The sequence below is a fragment of the Carcharodon carcharias genome, chromosome 4 (genome assembly GCF_017639515.1).
Source record: "Carcharodon carcharias isolate sCarCar2 chromosome 4, sCarCar2.pri, whole genome shotgun sequence".
In the NCBI taxonomy this organism is placed as follows: Eukaryota; Metazoa; Chordata; class Chondrichthyes; order Lamniformes; family Lamnidae; genus Carcharodon; species Carcharodon carcharias.
This window is the reverse complement of record NC_054470.1, coordinates 153,351,405-153,375,022: the sequence shown is the minus strand read 5'-3', so window position 1 is coordinate 153,375,022 and position 23,618 is coordinate 153,351,405. Positions and strand designations below refer to the sequence as shown.

Sequence of the window (23,618 nt, the reverse complement as noted above, 5' to 3'; positions counted from 1 at the left end):
CACTGGCTCCCCATATCCCTCGATTCCCTGAGACACCAAAAATCTGTTTATCTCAGTCTTAAATATACTCAATGGCGCATCCACAATTGGCTGGGCTAGAAAATTCCAAAGATTCATAACCCTAAAAATGAAGAAGGTTCTCCTCATCTCAGCCCTAAACAATCAGTCCCTCATCTTGAAACTGTGCATGTGTTCCAACCCCTCAGTATCTACCCTGTCAAAGCCCCTTCATAGCCTTGAGTGTTTCAATGAGAGCCCTTTCATTCTTCTGAACTCCTGAAAATATAGACCAAATTTACTCTGCCTCTCATCACAGGACAATCCAGTCACCCAGGGGCCAATCTAGTGAACCTTTGTATACTGCAAGTGTACCCATCCTCCAGAGAACAAAACTGCACACAGAATTCCAGGACTGGTGTCAAAGCCCTGTACAACTGTAGCAAGACTTCTTTATTCTTGTCCTCCAATCCCCTTGCAATAAAGGGCAATATGCCATTTGCTTTCCTAATTGCTTGCTGTACCTGCATGATAACTTTTTATGCTCATTGTACAAGTACACCCAAGTCACTCTGAACATCAACACATACAAGTTTCACGCTTTTAAAAAATATTCTGTTCTTCTATTCTTATGGCCAGTGAATAACCTCACTTCCTCACATTATACTCCATCTGACATCTTGTTGCTTACTCACTTAACCTCTCTACATCTCTTTGCAGCCTCTGTGTCCTCCTCACAGCTTGCATTCCCAACTAGCTTTGTATCAACAGCAAGCCTGGGTACATAATTATGTTGCTTCATCCAAGTCATTAATATAGATTGTAAATAGCTGAGGCCCCAGCACTGATCCTTGTAGCACTCCACAAGTCAAACAGCCTGCTAACTTGAAAATGCTCCACTTATCCCTACTCTGTTTCCTCACTAACGTCGTTATGACATCCTTTATTTTCAGGGCTCCTCCTTTGCCAATCTACCTGTCTTTTTGAAATGTGTACCCTGGAATATTTACTTTCCAACCTTGGTCATCTTGTAACCATGTGTCTGTAATGGTGGTTATATCCAAAGCACTTATCTCTATTTGTGCCATTAGTTAATCTATCTTATTGAGGATGTTTTGTGCATTCACTTTTTAAAAAATGTTACTCTTATTCCCTGCATGGCCCTTACTCTCTGACGCGCTATTACTGTGAAACTTTGTCCCTTCCAGTCCATTCAACTTGTCTTTGGATAAAATCCAAACTTTTATCTTTGGATTTCTGAATCTCCCTTCACCCAAAACTACCCCATAGTGTATAGCCCTTTTTCCCTACTCTGATTTTATTTTCTGATGCACTCATGTTTGTACTCTGTCCTTTTCCATCACACTCTGGTTACCATTACCCAGATCACAACCTTGTGCTGTTGCCTTGTCCTTACTCCTCAACTTTCCAAATCTGCTCATGTGAACGCTTACCACCCCCACCCCCTATCTCAAGGCTCTCTAAAGCCCTCATTATACAACATGCCAGGACATTGGTCCCAGCAGTTTTGGTGAAGGCCAGCTCCCTTTTTTCCCCCCAGTACTGGTGCCCCATGAATCAAAATCCGTTTCTCCAGCACCAATCTTTAAGCCACACATTTAGCTCTCTAATCTTGTTTACCCTATGCTAATTTGCTCATGGCTTGGGTAATAATCCAGAAATTATCACCTTTGTGGTTCTGCTTAATTTAGCTCATAGCTGTTCATATTCCCTCAACAAAACTTCAGTCCTATCTATGGTGTTGGTGCCCACATGCACCACAACAGGCGATGGCGCAGTGATAATGTCACTGGACCAGTAATCCAAGGGCCCAGGCTATTGCTCCAGGGAGACAGCAGATGATGGAATTTAAATACAAATAATAAATCTAGAATTAAAAAAGTCAGTAATGGTGACCATGAAACCATCACAGATTGTTGTTAAAAAACTCACCTGGTTTCTCATTGCCCTCTAGGGAAGGAAATCTGCCGTCCTTACCTGGTCTGGCCTAAATGTAACTCCAGACCGACAGCAATGTGGTTGATTCTTAAATGCCTTCTGAAATGGCCTGGCAAGCACTTAGTTGTATCAAAGCACTACAATACCACCTTCTGAATGAGAATTAGGGATGGCCTAACCAGGGATTCTGTGAAAGAACAAACAAAAAACGATCCTTCCTCTCCAAGTTCCCCTCCAAGCTGGAGATGACCTTAATCCTGACACTAGGCAGGCAAAAGAGCCTTCAGGATTCATTCTCTTGGCTGCAATGGACAGTATCCATCCCCTTAACTATTGTGATCCCTACAACTACATTCTTTTTACTCCCCCTACTTGAATGGCTCCCTACATCATGGTACTGGGGTTAGTTTGCTTATCCACCGTGTGGTTCCTGCTCTTGTCCATACGAGCTGCAAGAACCTCAAATCCAGGGACCAAAATTTTTCCTGAGGGCTCTTGAAGAAAATAACTGCCCAGCTTAATTTTGTCAAGGGATACATTTTGATTTTTACAGGTATTCAGGATACGATTCTTCCTTAGTTCCACGGTATTTTCTCTCAAAATTGGATTAAATACAATTTCCAATTTACATTAAACCAAGATCAAATTTGTCTCAAATTCCAACTATCTGATGCAACAAAATAGAAATCAGACTTACATAAGAAGCAACTTATGAAGGTTAGTAACAGACCAAATTACTTTCTGCATGGTTGACCGTGGTGATACACACATCTCTGGAGGCCCTAGTGTGGCTGATGCAGTTTTATGTCATTCCGGAATGATTGAATCAAGCAATGGCATTCAAGGGGAAGATGAAGAATATGGAATTTGGGAAATGCAATCAAAAAAACAGCTGGTATGGATGAAGTTAGTCACAACTGTGATAAATTAATTGTACAGTAGCTGGCCCACAGATTGAGCAAACTACAATACAAACATACAACAAGCAAATACATTTCCAGGAGGAGCTTGCCCCTTTGAGTTCCTTCATCAGCTTCCCGATTGTAGTGTGCCCATGCATGCTGTAATAGTTATAGTACCAGCTTCAGAGAGTTGTTTAAAATCATGAAGGGATTTGATAGTCACAGGAAGGTCAGTCACCAGAAGACACTTTTAAGATAAATAGAAAAACAATGCCAAATGGCATTAAAAATAAAATTCTCAGAACTCAAAGGGTACTCCCAAAATCTTTTTTGACAAATTCTGGAAAAAAGTTTGTAGAGCTATGGGAAAAGAGCATGGGTGTAGGACTAATAAGAAGCTCTTTCAAAGAGCTGGAACAGATTTCATGGGCCAAATGGCCTCCTTTGGAGCTGTATCAATCTACATGGCTCCTTCTTACCTTGGATATAGCCAACACATTTCTTCACTTTTGTAGCATGCTATCATTCTCCTTTTGGGGGCCTGAATGACTGACTTCCTCGCCATCCCATTGATTTCTAACCTCCCATGAGAAGGGCATCAGATGGAACATCTAAGTCACATGCTTACTGACTTTTTTTCTCTTCCAGTCAGGAGACATCTTATCCACATTTCCTCAGTTTTCACTTAATGCATTCTCCAACTGAGTTGGGTACATTTGGCAGATGTCATTGAACTATTTCCTATCAATCCAGACTGTTGGCACACTGGGTACCAACATATTACACCCCAGTGCCAACATTTGTTTCTAGAAGAGAATGGTTAATAAGTTATTTTTGCCTTGCTAACTCTCCCAATCGCAATCTCCCTTCCCTCAACCTCCAACTCACCACCTCCCGTCCCCACCCTCCTTCACGCCAATCCTCTACCCAGCCCTCCCTCAACCAAACTAGGCTCATGTGAGACTGAACTGCTTTGTGAATTGAAAAACAAACCATAGCTAGAAGGGAATGTTCTGTGATACAGTATTTGATTGCAAAGAATTGAGTGATGCATTTTATTTCATCATCATCCAAGGGGAGGTTTTAAAATAACTTGGTGGGGGGTGAGGCAGGCAGAAGAAATATCAGAGGAATAGCAAGGTGCACAGAATACTGGGAGAGACAGAATCGAGTACAGTAAGTTATTTGGTGGGATCAGAGTAAGGAAGAAAGTAATAAAGTCTAAAGCAGGGTTAATATGCATGTATGTGAATGCGCGGAGTGTGGTTAATGAAACTGGTGAGTTACAGGTGCAGATTGCCATGTGGAAATTTGGTGTTGTGACAATAGCTGAGACACAACTCAAAAGGAGGGCAGGACATAAAATACTCCTGGGTATTAAGTGTTCAGGAAAGGTAGCAAAGGAAGAAAAGGGGGAGGAATGGTGGTATTGATTAAAGGAGAACTTTGCAGTGAGCCTGGATATCCCAGAGGGCTCAAGAACAGAATCTATTTGGCCAGGGCTAAAGAACACAAAAGGTGCGTTACTCTGTGTAGTCTTCGGGCCACCAACTGGTGGAAAGGATGTAGAGGAACAAATTTGCAAGAAAACTACAGGAAAATGCAAGAATTATAAACTAATTATAATGGGGGACTTTAATTAACCGAATATAGACTGGGACAGTAGTAGCAGAAAGGGCAGAGAGGGGCAAGGGTTTCTAGTGTGTGTTCAGGAAAATTTTCTACAGCAGTATGTTTCTAGACCAACAAGAATGAAGGTACTGCTGGACTTGGCTCCTGGGAATAGTGTGGGCCATGGGAATCAAGTGTTAGCAGATGATGATTCAGGGACATGGATCTGGCCGAATAAACTAGAATCAAAGATTGGCAAGAAAGCAGTAGCTGAGCCATGGGCTGCCTTCAAAAGACAGATAGGTCAGGCACAGTCAAAGTACATTTCCTTGAAGGAGCATTGTAGGACAAACAAGTCCAGAGCTCCCTGGATGACGAGCGAGAGAGAGCATGAAGAAAAAGTTGCTTATGACAGATGTCAGGTGGATAATACAACGTGCAAGCAGGCTGAATACAAAAGGTTCAGAGAAGGGAAAAAGCAAGAAGAGAGAGAGAAGTAAAAAGAGAGGGGAAGAGAGACTGGCAGCTAACATAAAAGAAAATCCCAAAATCTTTTATAGGCATATAAATAGTAAGAGTAGGGCCAATTAGGGACCCAAAAAAAGGGATTTATGCATGGAGGCAGGGGGCATAGCTGAGGTATTAAATTAATACTTTGCAACTGTCTTTACCAAGGAAGAAGATGCTACCCAGGCAATTGTGAAAAAGGAAGTAATTAATACACTAGAAGGATTTAAAATTGATAAGGTGGTGGTATTGGATAGGCTATCTGCACTTAAAAGTTGATAAAACACTAGGACCAGATACAATGCAAGCAAGGATGATGAGGGAAGTGAGTGAAAATTGCAGAGGCACTAGCCATAGTTTTTCAGTTCTTTAGACTCAGGAGTGGTGCCAGAGGACTAAAGAATTGCAAATGATACACTCTTGTTCAAAAAAAAGGGTAAGTCCAGCAACTACAGGCTAATCAGTTAACTTTGGTGGTGAGAAAACTTCTAGAAACAATAATTTGAGATAAGATTAATAGACACATGGACAAATGCGATTAAAGAAAGCCAGCATGGATTTGTGAAGGGAAAATCATGTTTAACTAACTTGCAGTTCTTTGAAGAGGGAACAGAGAGGGCTGATGAGGGCAATGCTGTTGATGTGGTGTACATGGACTTCCAAAAGCATTTTGATACAGTGTCACACAACAGACGTGAGAGGAAAGTTACAGCTCATGTAATAAAAGAGACAGCAGCAAAGGTACAAAATCAGCTGAGTCACAGGAAACAGAGCAATAGTTAATAGATGTTTTTCAGGCTGGAGAAAGGTTTGCAGGAGTTCCCCAGGGATGGGTTGGGATCCTTACTTTTTCTGATATATTAATGAACTAGATTTTGGTGCACAGGACACGGTTTCAAAATTTGTGGATGAGACAAAACTTGGATGCATCGTGAATCATGAGGAGGCTCATGTAGAACTTCAAAAGGACATGGGCAAGTTGGTGGAATGGGAAACAAATGAAATTCAATGCAGAGAAACTGTATATGATTAATTTTGGCAAGAAGAACACGGAGGCACAATACAAAATAAAAGCAGAGGGACCCAGGTGTATATGTTCATAAGTCATTGAAAGTGGCAGGACAGGCTGAGAACACAGTTAACAATGCATATAGTATCCTAGGCTTTATTAATCAGGGCATAGAATACAAGAACAAGGAGCTTCTATTGAACTTGCTACAAGACAATAGTTCAGCCTCACCTGAAGTCCTGCATCCAATTCTGGGCATTGCATTTTAGGGAGGATCTGAAGGCATTAGAGGGAGTGCAGAAAACATTCACGAGAATGGTTCCAAGGATGAGGAACCTTTTTAAAAAATTCATTCACAGGATGTGGCCTTTGCTAGCTGGGCCAGCATTTATTGCCCATCCCTAGTTGTCCTTCAGAAGGTGGTGCTGAGCTGCCTTCTTGAACCGCTGCAGTCCATGTGGTGTAGGTACACCCACAGTGCTGTTAGGAATGGAGTTTCAGGATTTTGATCTAGTGACAGTGAAGTAAGAAAACGATATATTTCCAAGTCAGGATGGTGAGTGACTTGGAGGGCAACTTCCAGGTGGTGGTGTTCCCATCCATCTGTTGCCCTTGTCCTTCTAGATGGTAGTGGTCATGGGTTTGGAAAGTGCTGTCAAAGAAGCCTTGGGGAATTCCTGCAGTGCACCTTGTAGATGGTACACACTGCTGCTAATGCGGGTCGATGGTGGAGGGAGTGAATGTTTGTGCACGCGCTACCGATCAAGCGGGCTGCTTTGTCCTGGACGGTGTCAAGCTTCTGGGGTGTTGTGGGAGCTGCACTCATCCAGGCAAATGGGGAGTATTCCATCACACTCCTAACTTGTGCCTAGTGGATGGTGGACAGGCTTTGGGGGATCAGGTAGTGAGTTACTCGTCGCATGATTCCTAGGCTCTGGCCTGCTCGTGTCCCCCAGGATGTTGATAGTGGGGGATTCAGTGATGGTCATGCCATTGAACATCAAGGGGCAATGGCTGGATTCTCTCTTGTTGGAGATGGTCATTACCTGCCAATAGTGTGGCACGAATGTTACCTGCCGCTTGTCAGCCCAAGCCTGGATACTGTCCAGGTCTTGCTGCATTTGGCATGAACTGCTTCAGTATCTGAGGAGATTGCACAATGTTCAGCACCATTTGCAACATCAGCAAACATCCCCACTTCTGACCTTATGCTGGAAGGTCATTGATGAAGCACCTGAAGACGTTTAGGCAGAGGACACACCCTGAAGAACTCCTGCAGTGATGTTCTGGAGCTGTGATGACTGACCTACAACAACCACAACCATCTTTCTTTGTGCTGGGTATGACTTCAACCAGCCGAGAGTTTTCCCCAATTCCCATAGACTCCAATTTTCCTTGGGCTCTTTGATGCCACACTCTGTCAAATGCTGCCTTGCTGTCAAGGGCAGTCACTCTCACCTTACCTCGGGAGTTCAGCTCTTTTGTCCATGTTTGAACGGAGGCTGAAATGAGGTCAAGAGCTAAGTGGCCCCGGCAGAACCCAAACTGGCCAGTGAGCAGGTTATTGCTAAGCAAGTGCCGCTTGATAGCACTGTTGATGACCCCTTCCATCACTTTACTGATGATCGAGAGTAGACTGATAGGGCAGTAACTGGCTGGGTTGGATTTGTCCTGCTTGTTGTATACAGGACATACCTGGGCAAGTTTCCACATAGCCAGGCAAATGCCAATGTTGTAGCTGTAATGGAACAGCTTGGCTAGTGGTGCAGCAAGTTCTGGAGCACAAGTCTTCGGTACTATTGCTGGAATATTGTCAGGGCCCATAGTCTTTGTAGTATCCTATGCCTTCAGCCATTTCTTGATATCATGTGAAGCGAATCGGATTGGTTGAAGACTGGCATCTGTGATGCTGGGGCCCTCCGGAGGAGGCCGCGATGGATCATCCAGTTGGCACTTCCGGCTGAAGATTGTTGCAAATGCTTCAGCCTTCTCTTTTGTGCTGATGTGATAGGGCTCCCCTATCATAGAGGCTGGGGATATTTATGGAGGCTCCTCCTCCAATGAGTTGTTTAATTGTCCACCACCATTCACTACTGGATGTGGCAGGACTGCAGAGCTTAGACCTGATCCGTCACTTGTGGGATTGCTTAGCTCAGACTATCACTTGCTGCTTATGCTGTTTGGCATGCATGTGTTGTTATAGCTTCACCAGGTTGACACCTCATTTTTAGGTATGCCTGTTGCTGCTCCTGGTATGCACTCCTGTACTCTTCATTCAACCAGGGTTGATCCCCTGGCTTGATGGTAATGGTAGAGTGGGGGATATGCCAGGCCATGAGGTTACAGATTGTGTTTGAATACAACTCTGCTGATGATGGCCCACAGAACCTCATGGATGCCCAGTTGCGATTTGCTAGATCTTTTCGAAATCTATCCCATATAGCACGGTGGTAATGCCACACAACACGATAGAGGGTATCTTTTTAATTGCGAAGGCAGGACTTCATCTCCACAACGACTGTGTGGTGGTCATCCAGGCCGATACTGTCACGGACAGATGCATTTGCAGCAGGCAGGTTGGTGAGGATGAGGTCAAGTATGTTTTTCTCTCTTGTTTGTTCCCTCACCACCTGCCACAGGCCCAGTCTAGCAGCTATGTCATTTAGGACTCGGCCAGCTCGGTCAGTAGTCGTGCTACCAAGCCACTCTCAGTGATGGACATTGAAGTCCCCCTACCTAGAATACATTCTGCGCCCTTGGCACCCTCAGTGCTTCCTCCAAGTGGTGTTCAACATGGAGGAACACGGATTCATCAGCTGGGGGAGGATAGCACGTACTAATTAGGAGATTTCCTTACCCATGATGCCATGAGACTTCATGGGATCTGGAGTCGGAGTCGAGGACTTCTAGGGCAACCCCCTCCCCACTGTATACCACTGTGCTGCACCTCTGCTGCATCTGTCCTGCCAGGACATACCTAGAAATGGTGGTGGTGGTGTCTGGGACATAATCTGTAAGGTATGATTCCGTGAGGATGACTGTGTCAGGCTTGACTCATCTGTGAGATAGCTTTCCCAATTTTCTTAGTAAGATGTTAGTAAGGAGGACTTTGCAGGGTCGACAGGGCTGCGATTGCCGTGGTCTTTTCCAGTGCCTAGGCTAGGTCAATGCCAGGTGGTCTGTCCGATTTCATCCCTTTTTTGCGACTTTGTTGCAGTTTATTACAATTGAGTGGCTTGCGAGGCCACTTCAGGGGGCATTTAAGAGTCAACCACATTGCTGTGGGTCTGGAGTCATGTGTAGGCCAGACCAGGTAAGGATGACAGATTTCCTTCCCTAAAGGACATTGGGACATCAGTTATGGAGATAGATTGGAGAAATTGGGACTGTTTTCCTTGGAGAAGAGAAGGTTGAGGGGAAATTTGATAGATATTCAAAATCACAGAGAGATCTGGAAAGTGGAAATACAGAGAAATTGCTCCGACTTGTGAAGTGATTGGGAACGAGGGGGCAGATTTAAAGTAATTGGTAAAAGAAGCAATAACACTATGAGAAAAAACTTTTTCATGCAGCAAGTGTTTAAGGTCAAGAATGCACTGCCTGGGAGTGTGGTGGAGGCAGGTTCAATTGAGGCATTCACAAGGGAATTAGACTGTTGTTATTTGAAAAGAAACAACGTGCAGGGGATGGCAATAGATGAATTGCTCAGAGAGACATAATAGGCTGAATGGCCTCCTGTGCTGTAAAGATTTGTGATTCTGTGAAGCCTCTTAAGTTTCCTGCAAAGTAATGGGCATAATTTCAAAGCTTATTTGGGCTGGATTAAAAAAAACCTAACTTGTATAGTAACTGCTCATCAACCTGAATTAACCTCCCGCTCTTGCTGCTCCATTCTGTCTCTGGAGAAGCAGCAAGAATAGGAGGGAGGGACCGACCCTGTAATTGGAAGAGCTGGAGCATGGGAGACACAAAGTCTGAAATTGAAGGAGCGCAGCCCTATCTCTCCTTTATTTGAATACAGGATCTCAGAACGTGGCAAAGGACAAACACAGAGAAAGGAACCCTACTGCTGCTTACCACCTACTATACCCCCGCACCCCCACAGCATTCAGCTGATGAATCAGCACCCAATGCCAAACAGCACTTGGAAGAAGCACTGAGGACGCCAAGTGCACAGAACGTACTCTGGGTTGAAGCATACAACGTCAATCACCAAAAGTGACTTGGTAGCACCACAACTGATTGAGCCCTAAAGGACATAGCTTCTAGATGGGTCTGTGACAGGTGGTGAGGGAACCAAGAGGGAAAAACCTACTTGACCTCTTCCTCACCAATCGACCTGTTGTAGATGAATCTGTCCATGACAGAATTGGTAGGAGTGACCACTGCAGTCCTTTGAGGCAAAATCCTGTCTTCACATTGAGGATACCCTCCAACATTATGTGCGGCACTACCGTGCAAAACATGATAGATTCTGAACAGACCTACCAAATCAAAACTGGGCACCTGTGAGATGCTGTGGGCCATTAGGAGCAGCAGAATTGCATTCAACCATGATCTGAAACTTCATGGCTCAGCATATCCCCCACTCCACCATTACCATCAAGCAAGGGGATCAACCCTGGTTCAAAAGAAGAATGAATAGGGCATGCCACGAGCCGAGTGAATGATCCATCTCAGCCTCATCCCAGATTCCAATTTTCAGCCAATTCAAATCACTTCACGTGATATCAAAAGACTGAAGGCACTGTTTACTGCAAAGGCTATGGGACCTGACAACATTCCAGCAACAGCACTGAAGACTTGTGCTCTGGAACTAGCTGTGTCCCTAGCCAAGCTGTTCTAGTACAACTACCAACACTGGCATCTACCTGGCTATGTGGAAAATTGCTCAGTACGTCCTGTCCACAAAAAGCAAGACAAATCCAACCCAGTCAATTACTGACCCATCAGCTTCCTCTTCTGATCATCAGCAAAGTGATGAAACGGTTGCCGACAGTGCTATCAAGGGACATTTATTCAGCAATAGCCTGCTCACTGACGATCAGTTTGGATTCCACAGGGCCACTCAGCTCCTCAACTCATTACATCTGTGGTCCAAACATGGACAAAAAAAGCTGAACTCAAGAGTTGAGATGAAAGTGATATTGCTATTGATATCAAAGCAGTATATAACCAAATGTGGCATCAAGGAGCCCTAGCAACATTGGAGTCAATGAGAATCACCATGGACACTCTCCACTGGTTGGAGTCATACCTAGAACAAAAGGAAGATGGTTGTGGTTGTTGGAGGTCCATTTTCTCAGTCCCAAGACATTGTTGCAGGAGTTCTTCAGGGTAGCAGCCTAGGCCCAACTATTTTCAGGTCAGAAATGGGAATGTTCGCTGATGGTTGCACAATATTCAAACCCATTTGCGACTCCTCAGATACTGAAACAACCCATGAGCAGAGAAGGCTGAGAGTAGGGTGGGGGGGGGGGGACCTAATAGAGGTATACAAAATTATAAAGGGGCACAGATAGGAAGAAACTTTCACCTTTAGCAGAGGGGTCAATAACCAGGGAACATAGTTTTAAGTTAAGGGGCAGAAGGTTTAAAGGGGATTTGAGAAAAAAAATTTTCACCCAGAGGGTGGTTGGAATCTGGAACACACAGCCGGAAGGGGTAATAGAGGCAGGAATCCTCACAATGTTTAAGAAGTTTTGAGATTAGCACTTGAAACATCATTCATACAGGTTTACGGGTCAAGTACTGGAAAATGGGATTAGAATAGATAGGTGCTTGATGGCTGGCATGGACATGATGGGCTAAAGGGCCTGTTTCTGTGCTGTATAACTCTGAATATCCACAAGCAGCAAGACCTGGACAACATTCAGGCTTGAACTTATAAATGGCAAGTAACATGTGCACTACACAAGTGCCTGGCAATGACCATCTTCCACAAGCAAGAATCTAACCATCTCCCCTTGACATTCGATGGCACTACCATCATTGAATTCCCCCACTATCAACATCCTGGGGGATTGATCAGAAACTGAACTGGACCAGCCATGTAAATACTGCAGTGAAAAGAGCAGGTCAGAGGCAGGGAATTCTGCAGAGAGCAACTCACTCCTTGACTCCCCAAAGCCTGTGCACCTTCTACAAAGCACAAATCACTAAGTGTGATGCAATACTCTCCATTTGCCTGGATGAGTGCGGCTCCAACTACACTCGAGAAGTTGACACCATCCAGGACAAACAGCCTGCTTGACTAGCACCCCATTCACCACTGCAAATTGGCAACAAGTGCAAGACACACTCAGGCAACTTACCAAGGCTCCTTCAACTGCATCTTCCACGTTACTCACAATAAGAGGTTGTGGTGGAACAATTAATCTAGACAGGTCTCTTGGTTAAAGCTGATTTATTTCCAAGACAACTCCTCAGTACTATTAACTTCCTAGTAGCTTCCACCCAAAGTGTTCCAGCTGTACCTTTTTATTCTATTCAGTTGGGATAATTAATGCCCAACACCTGTTTAACTACCAATTGGTTTTGACAAAATGATTGTCATGTTAACATTCCATAACTGTGACTCCTACCACCTAGAAGGACAAGGGCAACAGATTCATGGGGACACTACCACCTGCAAGATTCTCTCCAAGCCACTCACCATCCTGACTTGGAATAATATCACCATTCCTTCACTATCACTGGGTCAAAAATTCCTTCAAATCCTTCCCTATCAGCACTGTGGGCGTACTGACACCAAAAGGATTGCAGCTGTTCAAGGGGGCAGCTCAACGCCATCAACTACAATTAGGGATGAGCAATAAATGCTGGCCTAACCAGCAATGCCCACATCCCATGTAAATAAAAACATGCTTAAAAACTTGCAGCTGTGTAAGAAAACCACCCCCTATTTCAATTTTACTCATTACATACTCTGTGCAGCTCCACTTACCAACCTTGTTCAAACAAAGTCCAGTGTTCAAAAAAAATTTAACTGTAAACATATACTCACGCTATGTAGTCAGCCATCACAAGAGGTTTTGGAATATGCCCTGCAGGAATGTATCCACTTAATACTGTTGGTTTTGCTTCAACTTGTCCCAATTCCTGTGATCGTTTCTCTTTGTGATTTGTATCAGCAGCCACAGATCTCTCCCCTCCAACTCCCAAAGCATTCTAAAATTAAAAAGCAAACCTGAGTCACTTTGTCGGTATATAAAGGATTGGAAAAGATCTGAGTGGTCCATCTGTTTATTCCAGGTGGCTGGGAAATATCATATCCTATAATATCTTTTCCATCAAATTTCCCACCAGGTGATTAGTTAACTCTCGAATTTGTTGATCCAAAAGAAGCAGTAGGGTCTGACTGTAAGTCCATTCTAGGTAATTAAATCCAAGTGGTCTTTTCACTTCCTTCTAAATTTGAGACTGTAAGAACCTGCATTTGTCTAGCAAGTCAAGAGGTTCCTGAGTGCCAACAGCCAATGAAATATTTTTTGAAGTATTTGCTCATTGTAATGTAGAGAAATACAATCACTGTTGTAACATATTGCCTCTTGTTAAATCCGAGATATAGTTAAACACATTCATGCTTATCTTGTCTATACATTTTATGTTGATGGTTGTTTACTAGGTTGTTTACTAGCTTGACGTTGTATGCCATGAACTAAATGTGCATGCAAGAGTTGAAATTTTCTTCCCAGCTGACCAGGTTGGTAAATTAGCTACAAGGTACAGGTCTAAACTATACCTGTCATAAAGGTCTTAGGATTTAAATTCTAGCCTGCCAGGTTAGTTGATTTCAGATAGGATAGCAGGGCGGGCACTATAAATCAGTCTCGTGATCTCCAACCTAGAGAACTAGAGGCATGGAATGGGCAGAAACAAGTCAGCCTCAATCCTATTGGAAATTGCACTTATGGACAGTATAAAAGGATAGGAGTTAAGTTTAATATCAAGTACTCTGTTGATATTTTCTATCTAGGTTCATATGTAAATGGTAAACACTGACAACGCCTTGGAAATATCACAACTGTCACTCATTTTCTTCCTTGGTGCAGTACTTTATGTCTGTCGGTATTAAATTTAATTTGTCAGTTTTCTTCTCCCTTCCGTATGTCTAACTCATTCTATAATTTCTAAGCTGCATCTTCTGATTCTAGTGATGTGTCTAGTTTGGCACCATCTGCAAATTTAAACAATTTGCTTTGTGTTAATTAAATTACTTAGGTTTAGAAAAATTCTAAAAAGTGGTGGTCCCAAACCATGGTGCCCAGTGCTCCACCCCACATTAACCCTTCTAACAAGTTGTTTTCTACATTTCAAGCAATATCTCAAAATTTACTCTGGATTAGAGTTTTAAATCTAACCAATAGTTTCTCATGCACGTTGTGCCAAATATCTTTTGAACTACAGTGGGTACACCAGGTTGTAAGAATTTCCCCCACAGTCTATCTGGGCTCGAAAGAAAAAATATCAAGATGGTACAATTTTCCTTTGCTGAACCCATGTTGATGGTTGTTTACTAGGTTGTTGTACAGCTCATCCTCAATAAATTGCATTATTCTTCTTGGTGTTCAAAACAAATTTGCTAGCCATTTTTGAAAACAGGCACTGCACTAATTGGTTTTCAATCTATTGGAAAGAAAACAAAGCTCTATCCACAATCCAGCTACATCTGGTGGAAACACATGTATGTTCCAAATGAGGATTAAGATGACACTCCCTGTGAAGCTCGCTGACATTCATTATCCACGCTCCCGTGTGAATTTTGGGCAAAGTACCACAGGGAAATGAGTGACTGTAGATCTATACCTCATTAAGATGTAGGCAATTCTGGACAGGAGAAAGGAGTTCACCACATCTAAATTCCACTTATTCACCTGCCCTGAAAGCTATGACTTAAGGATTCAAAAGTAACTCATAATAATGCAGCCTTGGAGGCCATTCAGCCCATTATACATTTACTTGCCCTTTGAAAAAGCTATCTAATTAGTTGCACTCCTCTGTTCTATCCCTATAACAGCATATTTTCCCATTCCAGGTATTTATCTAATTCCCTTTGAAAGTTACTGTTGTCACCAAGTTACCCGTTCTCACCAAGCTCTGAGGCATTGCATCCCAGACCTTAACTCCCTGTATAAACAAAAACTCATGGCCCCTCTGGTACTTATGTCAATTAATTCAAATCCTTAACTTTTGGTTACTAATCCTATCAGCAGTCAACATTTTCTCTCAATTTACACTATTAAAACCCTCAATTATGAACACCTCTATCTGGTTATTCTTCATGAGTGACGTATGTAAACATAACACACTTGATCCTGTCATCACTGTTGTCCTTGCACACCAGGAATAGGAACTCTAGCTGAATTACCCCATCACGTTCCAATAAAGTTGAAGTTAATTGCATGGCCCTAATAGTTCCTCTAACTCAGAGCAGTCAACAAAATAGACCAGGAACTAAACAAGAGATCTTGCTGATCTGTACGGCTAAGGACCAAATTATGCAGTTCATTTGCCCACAGAATCATTTTACAATTTTGAAAGCAACTTGAGTATTTTTCTTCTTGTCCATAATGCACATAAAAGACTCCCCTTTTCATCTCCAGATTCATACCCCTACATTACCTTCAGGCCTACATTTCTGCGCTTATTCGACTGTTGCATCTATCATTCTTTATATTACTGCTGCCTCAGACTCATATGACAAATGTGTTGGAAGTACAAACCTATTATCCATACATCAAAATCCTTTGATTGCTGTTCAGTAACTGAAGAAAGCCGCAACACTTAACCATCAAATCCTTACTTCAGTGTCAGATAATGTAATCAAAGATATTATTCAAACATACTCAAACTTATCTTGCTTGCTTTGTATTAAACATAGTAAATTTGATAAGAGCTTGATAAAACCTAGTGACATGAAATCTAAGAACAAACATTAGTAAAAAAAATTAAGAAAACCATTTATTTAAAAAGAGTGTAATTATTTCAGCTATCCCCTCCAAGATAGAAAAATTAGTTAAATTGCTCATTGACTGTTTAAGCAATTTAAAACAAAAATCGCCAATGAAAAATGGGAATATGGAAATTAGTCCAAAAGCTGACAAAAATGCTCATAGAAGAAAATACGCCTGGAGATAAACAATAGCAAACCGATGTCTGATTTGGACTTTGAGGTGAACTCGGACAGGTCAGTTTCAACTGCTAAAATAAAAGGATAATGCTGCGGATGCTGGAAATAAAAACAGAAAATGCTGGAAAAACTCAGCAGGTCTGCTAGCATCTGTAGAGAGAGAGAAAGAGAGCTCATGCTCTGAAGAAGAGTTATACGTATAGTCACTTGGTAGTACAGAACTTGATTACTGCTGGAGAGAGACATGTCTACACTTTTCATCTTGTGCTCTTCAGGACATTTTGTACCTGTTTCAGCTAAACAAAATAAGTGACAGCCATTCACTGACTCATTCCTCAGGGCATTGCCTTGTCCAATCAGGGTCAAGCTGCCTGGTTTAAATTTCAAACAATGCTTGGCAGTTTACTGTCAGTCACCATCACTGGTCAACTTGCCAACCAATCAGCACACTCTTCACATACAATATAAATTGTTTTCTCCCTTGTATTGATATTCTTGCGAGTGTCCTGATGAGTGCAAGACGAAAAGCTGCAGCGTCTTTTTTCAGCAGTCATACAGACGCGAAACGTTAACTCTATTTTTCTCTCTCCACAGATGCCACGTCAGCTCCATTTTTCTAGCATTTTCTGTTTTTAATTTCGATCTCAACTGCCATTTTCTTGACCCATAACCAACACACACTAAAAGATCATTGTTCATCAGGACCTAAAACTCCTTTTACCCATCCATGATTTGTATCCCTTGATACACACAAAAAAAATCAATTTCAGTCTTCATGATGCAATGGATATGAAGTCAGAAGCATCACATGCAACTGGAAAGGATGCTGGAGTTGCCAAAAGCCAAGTTCACTCAGAGATTGTGGTCAGGGATTGAATAGAAGCAAAGTACGGAGACAAAAAGCACAGACTTGTTAATGTCCAGCCAGTTGTTCAAGACTGGGTGTTGGGGAAGCAGGTTGACAACACAAGAAGCACTGAAACAACTTAGGCAGAGAAGAGGTGAATGTCAGTGTAGACATGGAATCTGATACCACTGTTATGAAAGAGTAGCAATGTAGATGGCAAGATCCAGAGAAAAACCTTGGGGGAATCCCACAGGAAATGGTACTAGGATAGAAAGAAAAGTCATTGCTCGAGATTCTATAGCTACAATCAGATTTGTTTTATTCTAATGGCTGGGGAATCCGTTAAATTGATCGTTAACCTCAACATCGAATTGTAACAGCACCAGCTGATAGAGTGTGAATTGTTGCAATGTCACTAAGAATGTATCTCTCAGCACTTAGTTCAGTATGTAGGCGATGGCCTGACTTGGATTGCCAGAGTCAATTTGAGCTGTTCCTCTTGTTCCACGTGTAGAGCAAGTGACCACATCTTCCCTGGCCCATCCTCAAATGGTTGAGGGCTGTTGAGATTTTTCGGTGGAAGGACTGAAATCTGGGACTTTATCAGTTAGTTACCAGGTTGAGGCTGGCGACGTTTGCCATCAACCAGGAGGTGCACCATCAAATGGGGCTGTTGTCAGTTTGTAGGGTGGGGAATGTGCTCCAATAGGGACTTGGAGATTAGGGTATTTGAAGTCCAGTGTCAATGGGAGTGCTTCATTAATTGTCAGCCAGTGCTATTCTTGGACAGGGATGTTTTTCCCTGCAGACATCAGAAGGTTCAATACATGCTTAGACATGAAACCACTTGAGCTGTGGTCTCAAAATCAGAGAAATAATCCTCAGGGCTTCCTGGAGGTGGATATCTACCACGTTTGTGTGGCGGTCCCTGGGCCAGGTTGAGCAGCAGTACTCTATTGTTGGGTAGAGGGCAAGTAAAGCAGTGCACACTGTGTTGGTTCTGCTGCCCCAGATGGTATCCGCCATTTTCCGTATGAGATTCACTCTCGTTTTGACCTTGACACTGGTGTCCTGAAGGTGTTGTTGGTAGGTCAATGTACAGTCAAGAGTGAAGCCAAGATATTTTGGCATTGGGTAGTGGGCAAATCACAGAATTAGGTATGAAGTTCTTCCCTGGCCTTCGAATTGTTCAGTCGGTAGGCTGAAACAACAGTCTAGGCAATGTTTGGCTGAAGTCTCCATTTACTGAAGTAGGTTTCCAGAGAACATAGAGCATACACAGCAACTTTCACATGGCCCTTCTGTTAAAGTTTTCAAATCTGAAAACCTGCAAACTAATGCTGTTAAGGCAGTGACCACACTTCAAGGCTCCAGGTCCAAGCAGTTAAAAACCTACAATCAAATAAAAGCGAGCAGAACCAAGCAATAGATAGCCCACTGAGCTGAACAATGGAAAAGGTGTAAGAGGATGGGCTGGTTGAAGAGGCATAAAATACCACTGTTACAATGTTACTTGTGAAGTGGTTAGTGTTGTTTTAATGGTAATGGGGCAGCCGATGATCCAGCTCAGCTGTCTCTGAAGGTCCCCAGCATCACAGATGTCAGTCTTCAGCCAATTCGATTCACTCCACATTATATCAAGAAATGGCTGAAGCTACTGGATACTGCAAAGGCTATGGGGCCTGACAATATTCCAGCAATAGTACTGAAGACTTGTGTTCCAGAACTTACCACGCCCCTAGCCAAGCTGTTCCAGTACAGCTACAACACTGGCATCTGTGGAAAATTGCCCAGATATGGCCTGCACACAAAAAACAGGACAAATCTAACTCAGCCAATTACTGCTCCAACAGTCCACTCTCCATCATCAGAAAAGGAACGGAAGGGGTCATCGACAGTACTGTCAAATAGCTCTTGCTTAGCAATAACCTGCTCAATGATGCCCAGTTTGGGTTCCACCAGGGCCACTCAGCTCCTGGCCTCATTACAGTCTTGATTCAAACGAGCTGAACTTCCGAAGTGAGGCGAGGGTGACTGCCCTTAACATCAAGGCCGCATTTGACAGTGTGGCATCAAGGAGCCCTAGCAAAACTGGAGTCAATGGGAATCAGGGGGAAAACTCTCTGCTGGTTGGAGTCATACCTAGTACAAAGGAAGATGGTTGAGATTGTTGAAGGTCAGTCACCTCAGCTCCAAGACATCACTGCAGGAGTTCCTCAGGGTAGCATCCTCAGCCCACCCATCATCAGTTGCTTCATCAATGGCCTTCCTTCCATCATAAGGTCAGAAGTGGGGATGTTCACTGATGATTGCACAATGTTCAGCACCATTTGCGACTCCTCAGATACTGAAGCAGTCCATGTCCAAATGCAGCAAGACCTGGTCAATATCCAGGCTTGGGCTGACAAATGGCAAGTAACATTTACGCCACATAAATGTCAGGCAATGACCATCTCCAACAAGAGAGAATGCAACCAAACCCTTGATGTTCAATGGCAGTACCATCGCTGAATCCCCCTTTATTAACATCCTGGGCGTTGCCATTGACCAGAAACTGAACTGGACTAGTCATATAAATACTGTGGCTACAAGAGCAGGTCAGAGGTTAGGAACCATGCGACAAGTAACTCACTTCCTGACTCCCCAAAGCCTGTCCACTATCTACAAGGCACAAGTCAGAAGTGTGATGGAAGGAATACTCCCCATTTGCCTGGATGAGTGCAGCTCCCACAACTCTCAAGAAGCTTGATGCCATCCAGGACAAAGCAACCTGCTTGATTGGCACCGCACCCACAAACATTCACTCCCTCCACCACTGACTTATAGTAGCAGCAGTGTGTACCATCGACAAGATGCACTGAAGGAATTCCCCAAGGCTTCTCCAACAGCATCTTCCAAACCCACAACCACTACCATCTAGAAGGACAAAGGCAGCAGATAGGTGGGAACACCACCTCCTGGAAGTTCCCCTCCAAGTCACTCACCATCTGACTTGGAAATATAATCGCTGTTCCTTCATTGTCACTGAGCCAAAATCCTGGAACTCCCTCCCTAATAGCACTGTGGGTATACCTACACCACATGGACTGCAGCAGTTCAAGGCAGCAGCCCAGCACCACCTTCTGAAGAGCAACTAGTGATGGGCAATAAATGCTGGCCCAGCCAGCGAAGCCCACATCCTGTGAATGAATGAAACAAAATATTCGTTCCACCTTAAAGATTATACCAAATAATCTCCTGATGGAACTCAGCATGGACTAATGCAGGTGTATGGCTCTGACTAAATTAAATCAATAGGGCACAGCAATTTATAATGAAATTCTTGACTGTAAAATTGCATTCCTACCATTTCCTTTGATGCGCCAGCTTCTGTACTTCTCATCTAGGAATGATGTAGAATTGAAACATGTCAAAATAAGTGCAGTTTTTTTAAAATCTAAGAATCAGTATTACTCAAATATTGGATACATTGAGCTGCAACCTGTAATATAGTATTGCTTTGGAATTGACAAATTAGCATAATTAACAAACTATTTATTGGCAGATTCATATCTTTCTTTTCAACAATAGTAAAATGCAGCTCTGGGCCACGTGTTTCATATATAGCAAGTTCTTGTTTTTGATTAAACCAACAATGGGAGAAAAAAAGTTACAATTTCCTCCCTCAATCTTTTCTGAAGGTGTTGATTCATACAGGTGTGCACTAGAATCTTCAGTATAAATGATGAGCATAAACAGGCTCAACTGTTTACCCACTGAGGCTATCAAGGGAATGTCAATTTTTACATAACTTTCATATTGGAATCCTTTTCAAAGTCTCTTCCCAGGTTTCATTCCTGCAAACAAAAAATGACAGCTCTTTGCTGGTCTGTAACTAAACATCTGCTGTGTGCAAGAATGGCCTGAAATTATTCTTTTAAAAAATGTACAGAAACAAGGACAACAGCATTTTCATTACACACACTAATTTGGCATCATTGGCAACCTCAGGAATGCTATACCTTGCTGGATTTGATCCAGTATTCCATCTGTTTTCACGTGAACATACATTTACAGCCTGTCCTAATTGTATAGTCCTATTCCCTAACTTGTTGCCAAGTTTTTATTGTCTGTAAATTAAACTTCCCTCCTGGCTGATTTCAATTAACTGTTTAGTATTTTCAGATGACATCATCCCCAGGAATCCTCCATTATACCTTGCTTTTTGCAGTATTGCATCTATTTATAAGGCTGTGTCACATCAACCTGTGATGTTAATTTCCTTTATCAATCAATATGCTAACAGAAGACGCTGAGAATCTGGCAACAGTTAGTTGCATGATGGTAATGTAATTTTGTGCATGAAGCTTGCCATTGCACAAAAGGACCAAGATATTCATATTTCATCTAATTTGAAGTCTAGCGCAACCAATGATAACATCACACTCAAAGCAATCATGCAGCACACAAAATCTTTCATCACTTTCCTGATTGGGATAAATATTAGTTGCTGAGTTAGTTAGGCTGATTAACCTGAAAAATGGCCCAATGAACTATCCGATGGGTACAGAAATCAACCTATGAATCACAAAATCATCTTGGCTACTTTCTGACTCACGGTGCTAGATCCTATTCATTCTATAGCACATCAAAATTACATTATTCCTAAAAGAACACTAAATTTACCTACTGTACCATACATATAGCTCACAGCACCTACTTTTCTCAGAGGCTTGCTCCTAGCTGGGTTCTGGATGTTGAATTCTCTGCTGTTCACAAAGTTAGCAGTTTTTATCTTAATTTCAATTCTCAGCCCATTTTTGTACCCATAAGTGTACAGGCCTCTATGTAGGGCAGGAATAGGGTTATGTTTGCAGTGGGTCAGAGAGCAGGAAAGGTCGAAGAAAAATAAAGTGCCAATTAATGACAACCATGTAAGTTTTAACAAATTTCTATAAGACCGTGAAACACAGGAGCAGATGTAGGCCATTCGGCCCTTCGGGTCTGCTCCATCATTCAATGAGATCATGGCTAATCTGATAATCCTCAACTCCACTTTCTCGCCTTTTTCCCATATACCTCGATTAAAAATGTATTTTGGCCTTGAATATACTTAACAACCCAGCCTCCATGGTAAAGAGTTTCACAGATTCACTACCCTCAGAAGAAATTCCTCCCCATCTCTGTCTGAAATAGGCGACCCCTTACTCAGCCCTCTGGTCCTAGACTCTCCCACAAGGGGAAAACAACCTTTCAGTATCTACCCCGTCAACCCCCTTAAGAATCTTATATGTTTCAATAAGGTCATCTCTCATTCTTCTAAACTCCAATGAGTACAGGCGCAACCTACTCAACCTCTCCTCATAAGAAAATCCCTCCATACCTGGGATCAACCCAGCGAACCTTCTCTGGACTGCCTCCAATGTCAGTATATCTTTCCTTAGACAAGGGGACCAAAACTGTTCACAGTATTCTAAGTGTGGTCTAACTAGTGCCTTGTGTAGTTGCATCAAGACTTCCCTATTTTTATACTCCATTCTCTTTGAAATAAAAGGCCAATATTCCATTTGCCTTCCCTCTTAGCTGAACTTGTGCATGAATCAAAAATGCTAATATACAAGGTCCCACAAATCCCTCTGTGCTGCAGCTTTCTCCATTTAAATAATATTCAGCTCCTCTATTCTTCCTGCCAAAGTGCATAACCTCACACTTTCGCACATTATATTCCATATGCCAAGTTTTTGCCCACTCATTTAACCTGTCTATATCCATTTGTAGATTCCTTGTGTCATCATCACCACTTGTATTTGCACCTACTTTTGTGTCATTCGCAAACTTGGTGATAGTGAATATCGTGGACCCAGCACTGATCCCTGTGGCACTCCACAGGTTACCATCCTGAAAACGCCCCCCTTATCCCAACTCTGTCTTCCATTAGTTAGCCAATCCTCTATCCATGCTAATATGCTACCCCCCTGCGCTACCTTATCGAACTCCTTTTGGAAATCCAAATTTATTACATTTACTGGCGCCCATTTATCTATCCTGCTTGTTACCCCCTCAAAGAATTCTAATAAATTTGTTAGGCATGATTCCCCATTCATGAAGCCATGCTGACTCTGCTTGATTATATTATGTATTTCTAAATGCTCTGCTATTACATCCTTTATAATAGACTCTAACATTTTCGCAATGACTGATGTTAAGCTAACTGGCCAATAGTTACCTGTTTCTTGACCCCCCTCCCTTTTTAAATAAGGGTGTTACACTGGCCATTTTCCAGTCCTCTGGGACTTATCAAGAATATAAGGATTCTTGGAAGATCACTACCAGTGCATCCACTATTTCTGTAGCTACTTCCTTTAATATCCTAGGATGCAACCTATCAGGTCCAGGGGACTTATTGGCCGTTAGCCCCAAGTTTCCCTAGTACTTTTTCTCTAGTGATAGTTATTGCATTTATTTCCTCCCCTTCTTTTGCCCCTTGGTTACTCAATATTTTTGGTATGCTATTAGCGTCTTCTACCGTGAAGGCTGATGCAAAGTATTTATTCAACCCCTCTGCCATTTCCTGGTTCCCCATTATTATTTCCCCAGCCTCATTCTCTAAGGGGCCTACGTTCACTTTGGCCTCTCTCTTCCTTTCCATATATTTAAACAAGCTCTTACTGTCCA

At 42.7% G+C, this 23,618-nt stretch overlaps 1 protein-coding gene across 6 annotated transcripts in view; it reads right to left on the bottom strand.

Moving 5' to 3' along the window:
- marveld2b (MARVEL domain containing 2b) overlaps window positions 1–23,618 on the bottom strand; it is a 74,881-nt gene that overhangs the window by 15,117 nt on the left and 36,146 nt on the right. For all 6 annotated transcript variants that reach the window (XM_041186979.1, XM_041186978.1, XM_041186975.1 and 3 more), the window contains exons 3-4: window positions 20,311–20,346; window positions 12,992–13,155 (exon numbers count right to left, since the gene is read on the bottom strand). In XM_041186979.1, the coding sequence (XP_041042913.1) occupies window positions 12,992–13,155; window positions 20,311–20,346 (200 nt within the window). The remainder of the gene's footprint in view (window positions 1–12,991; window positions 13,156–20,310; window positions 20,347–23,618) is intronic.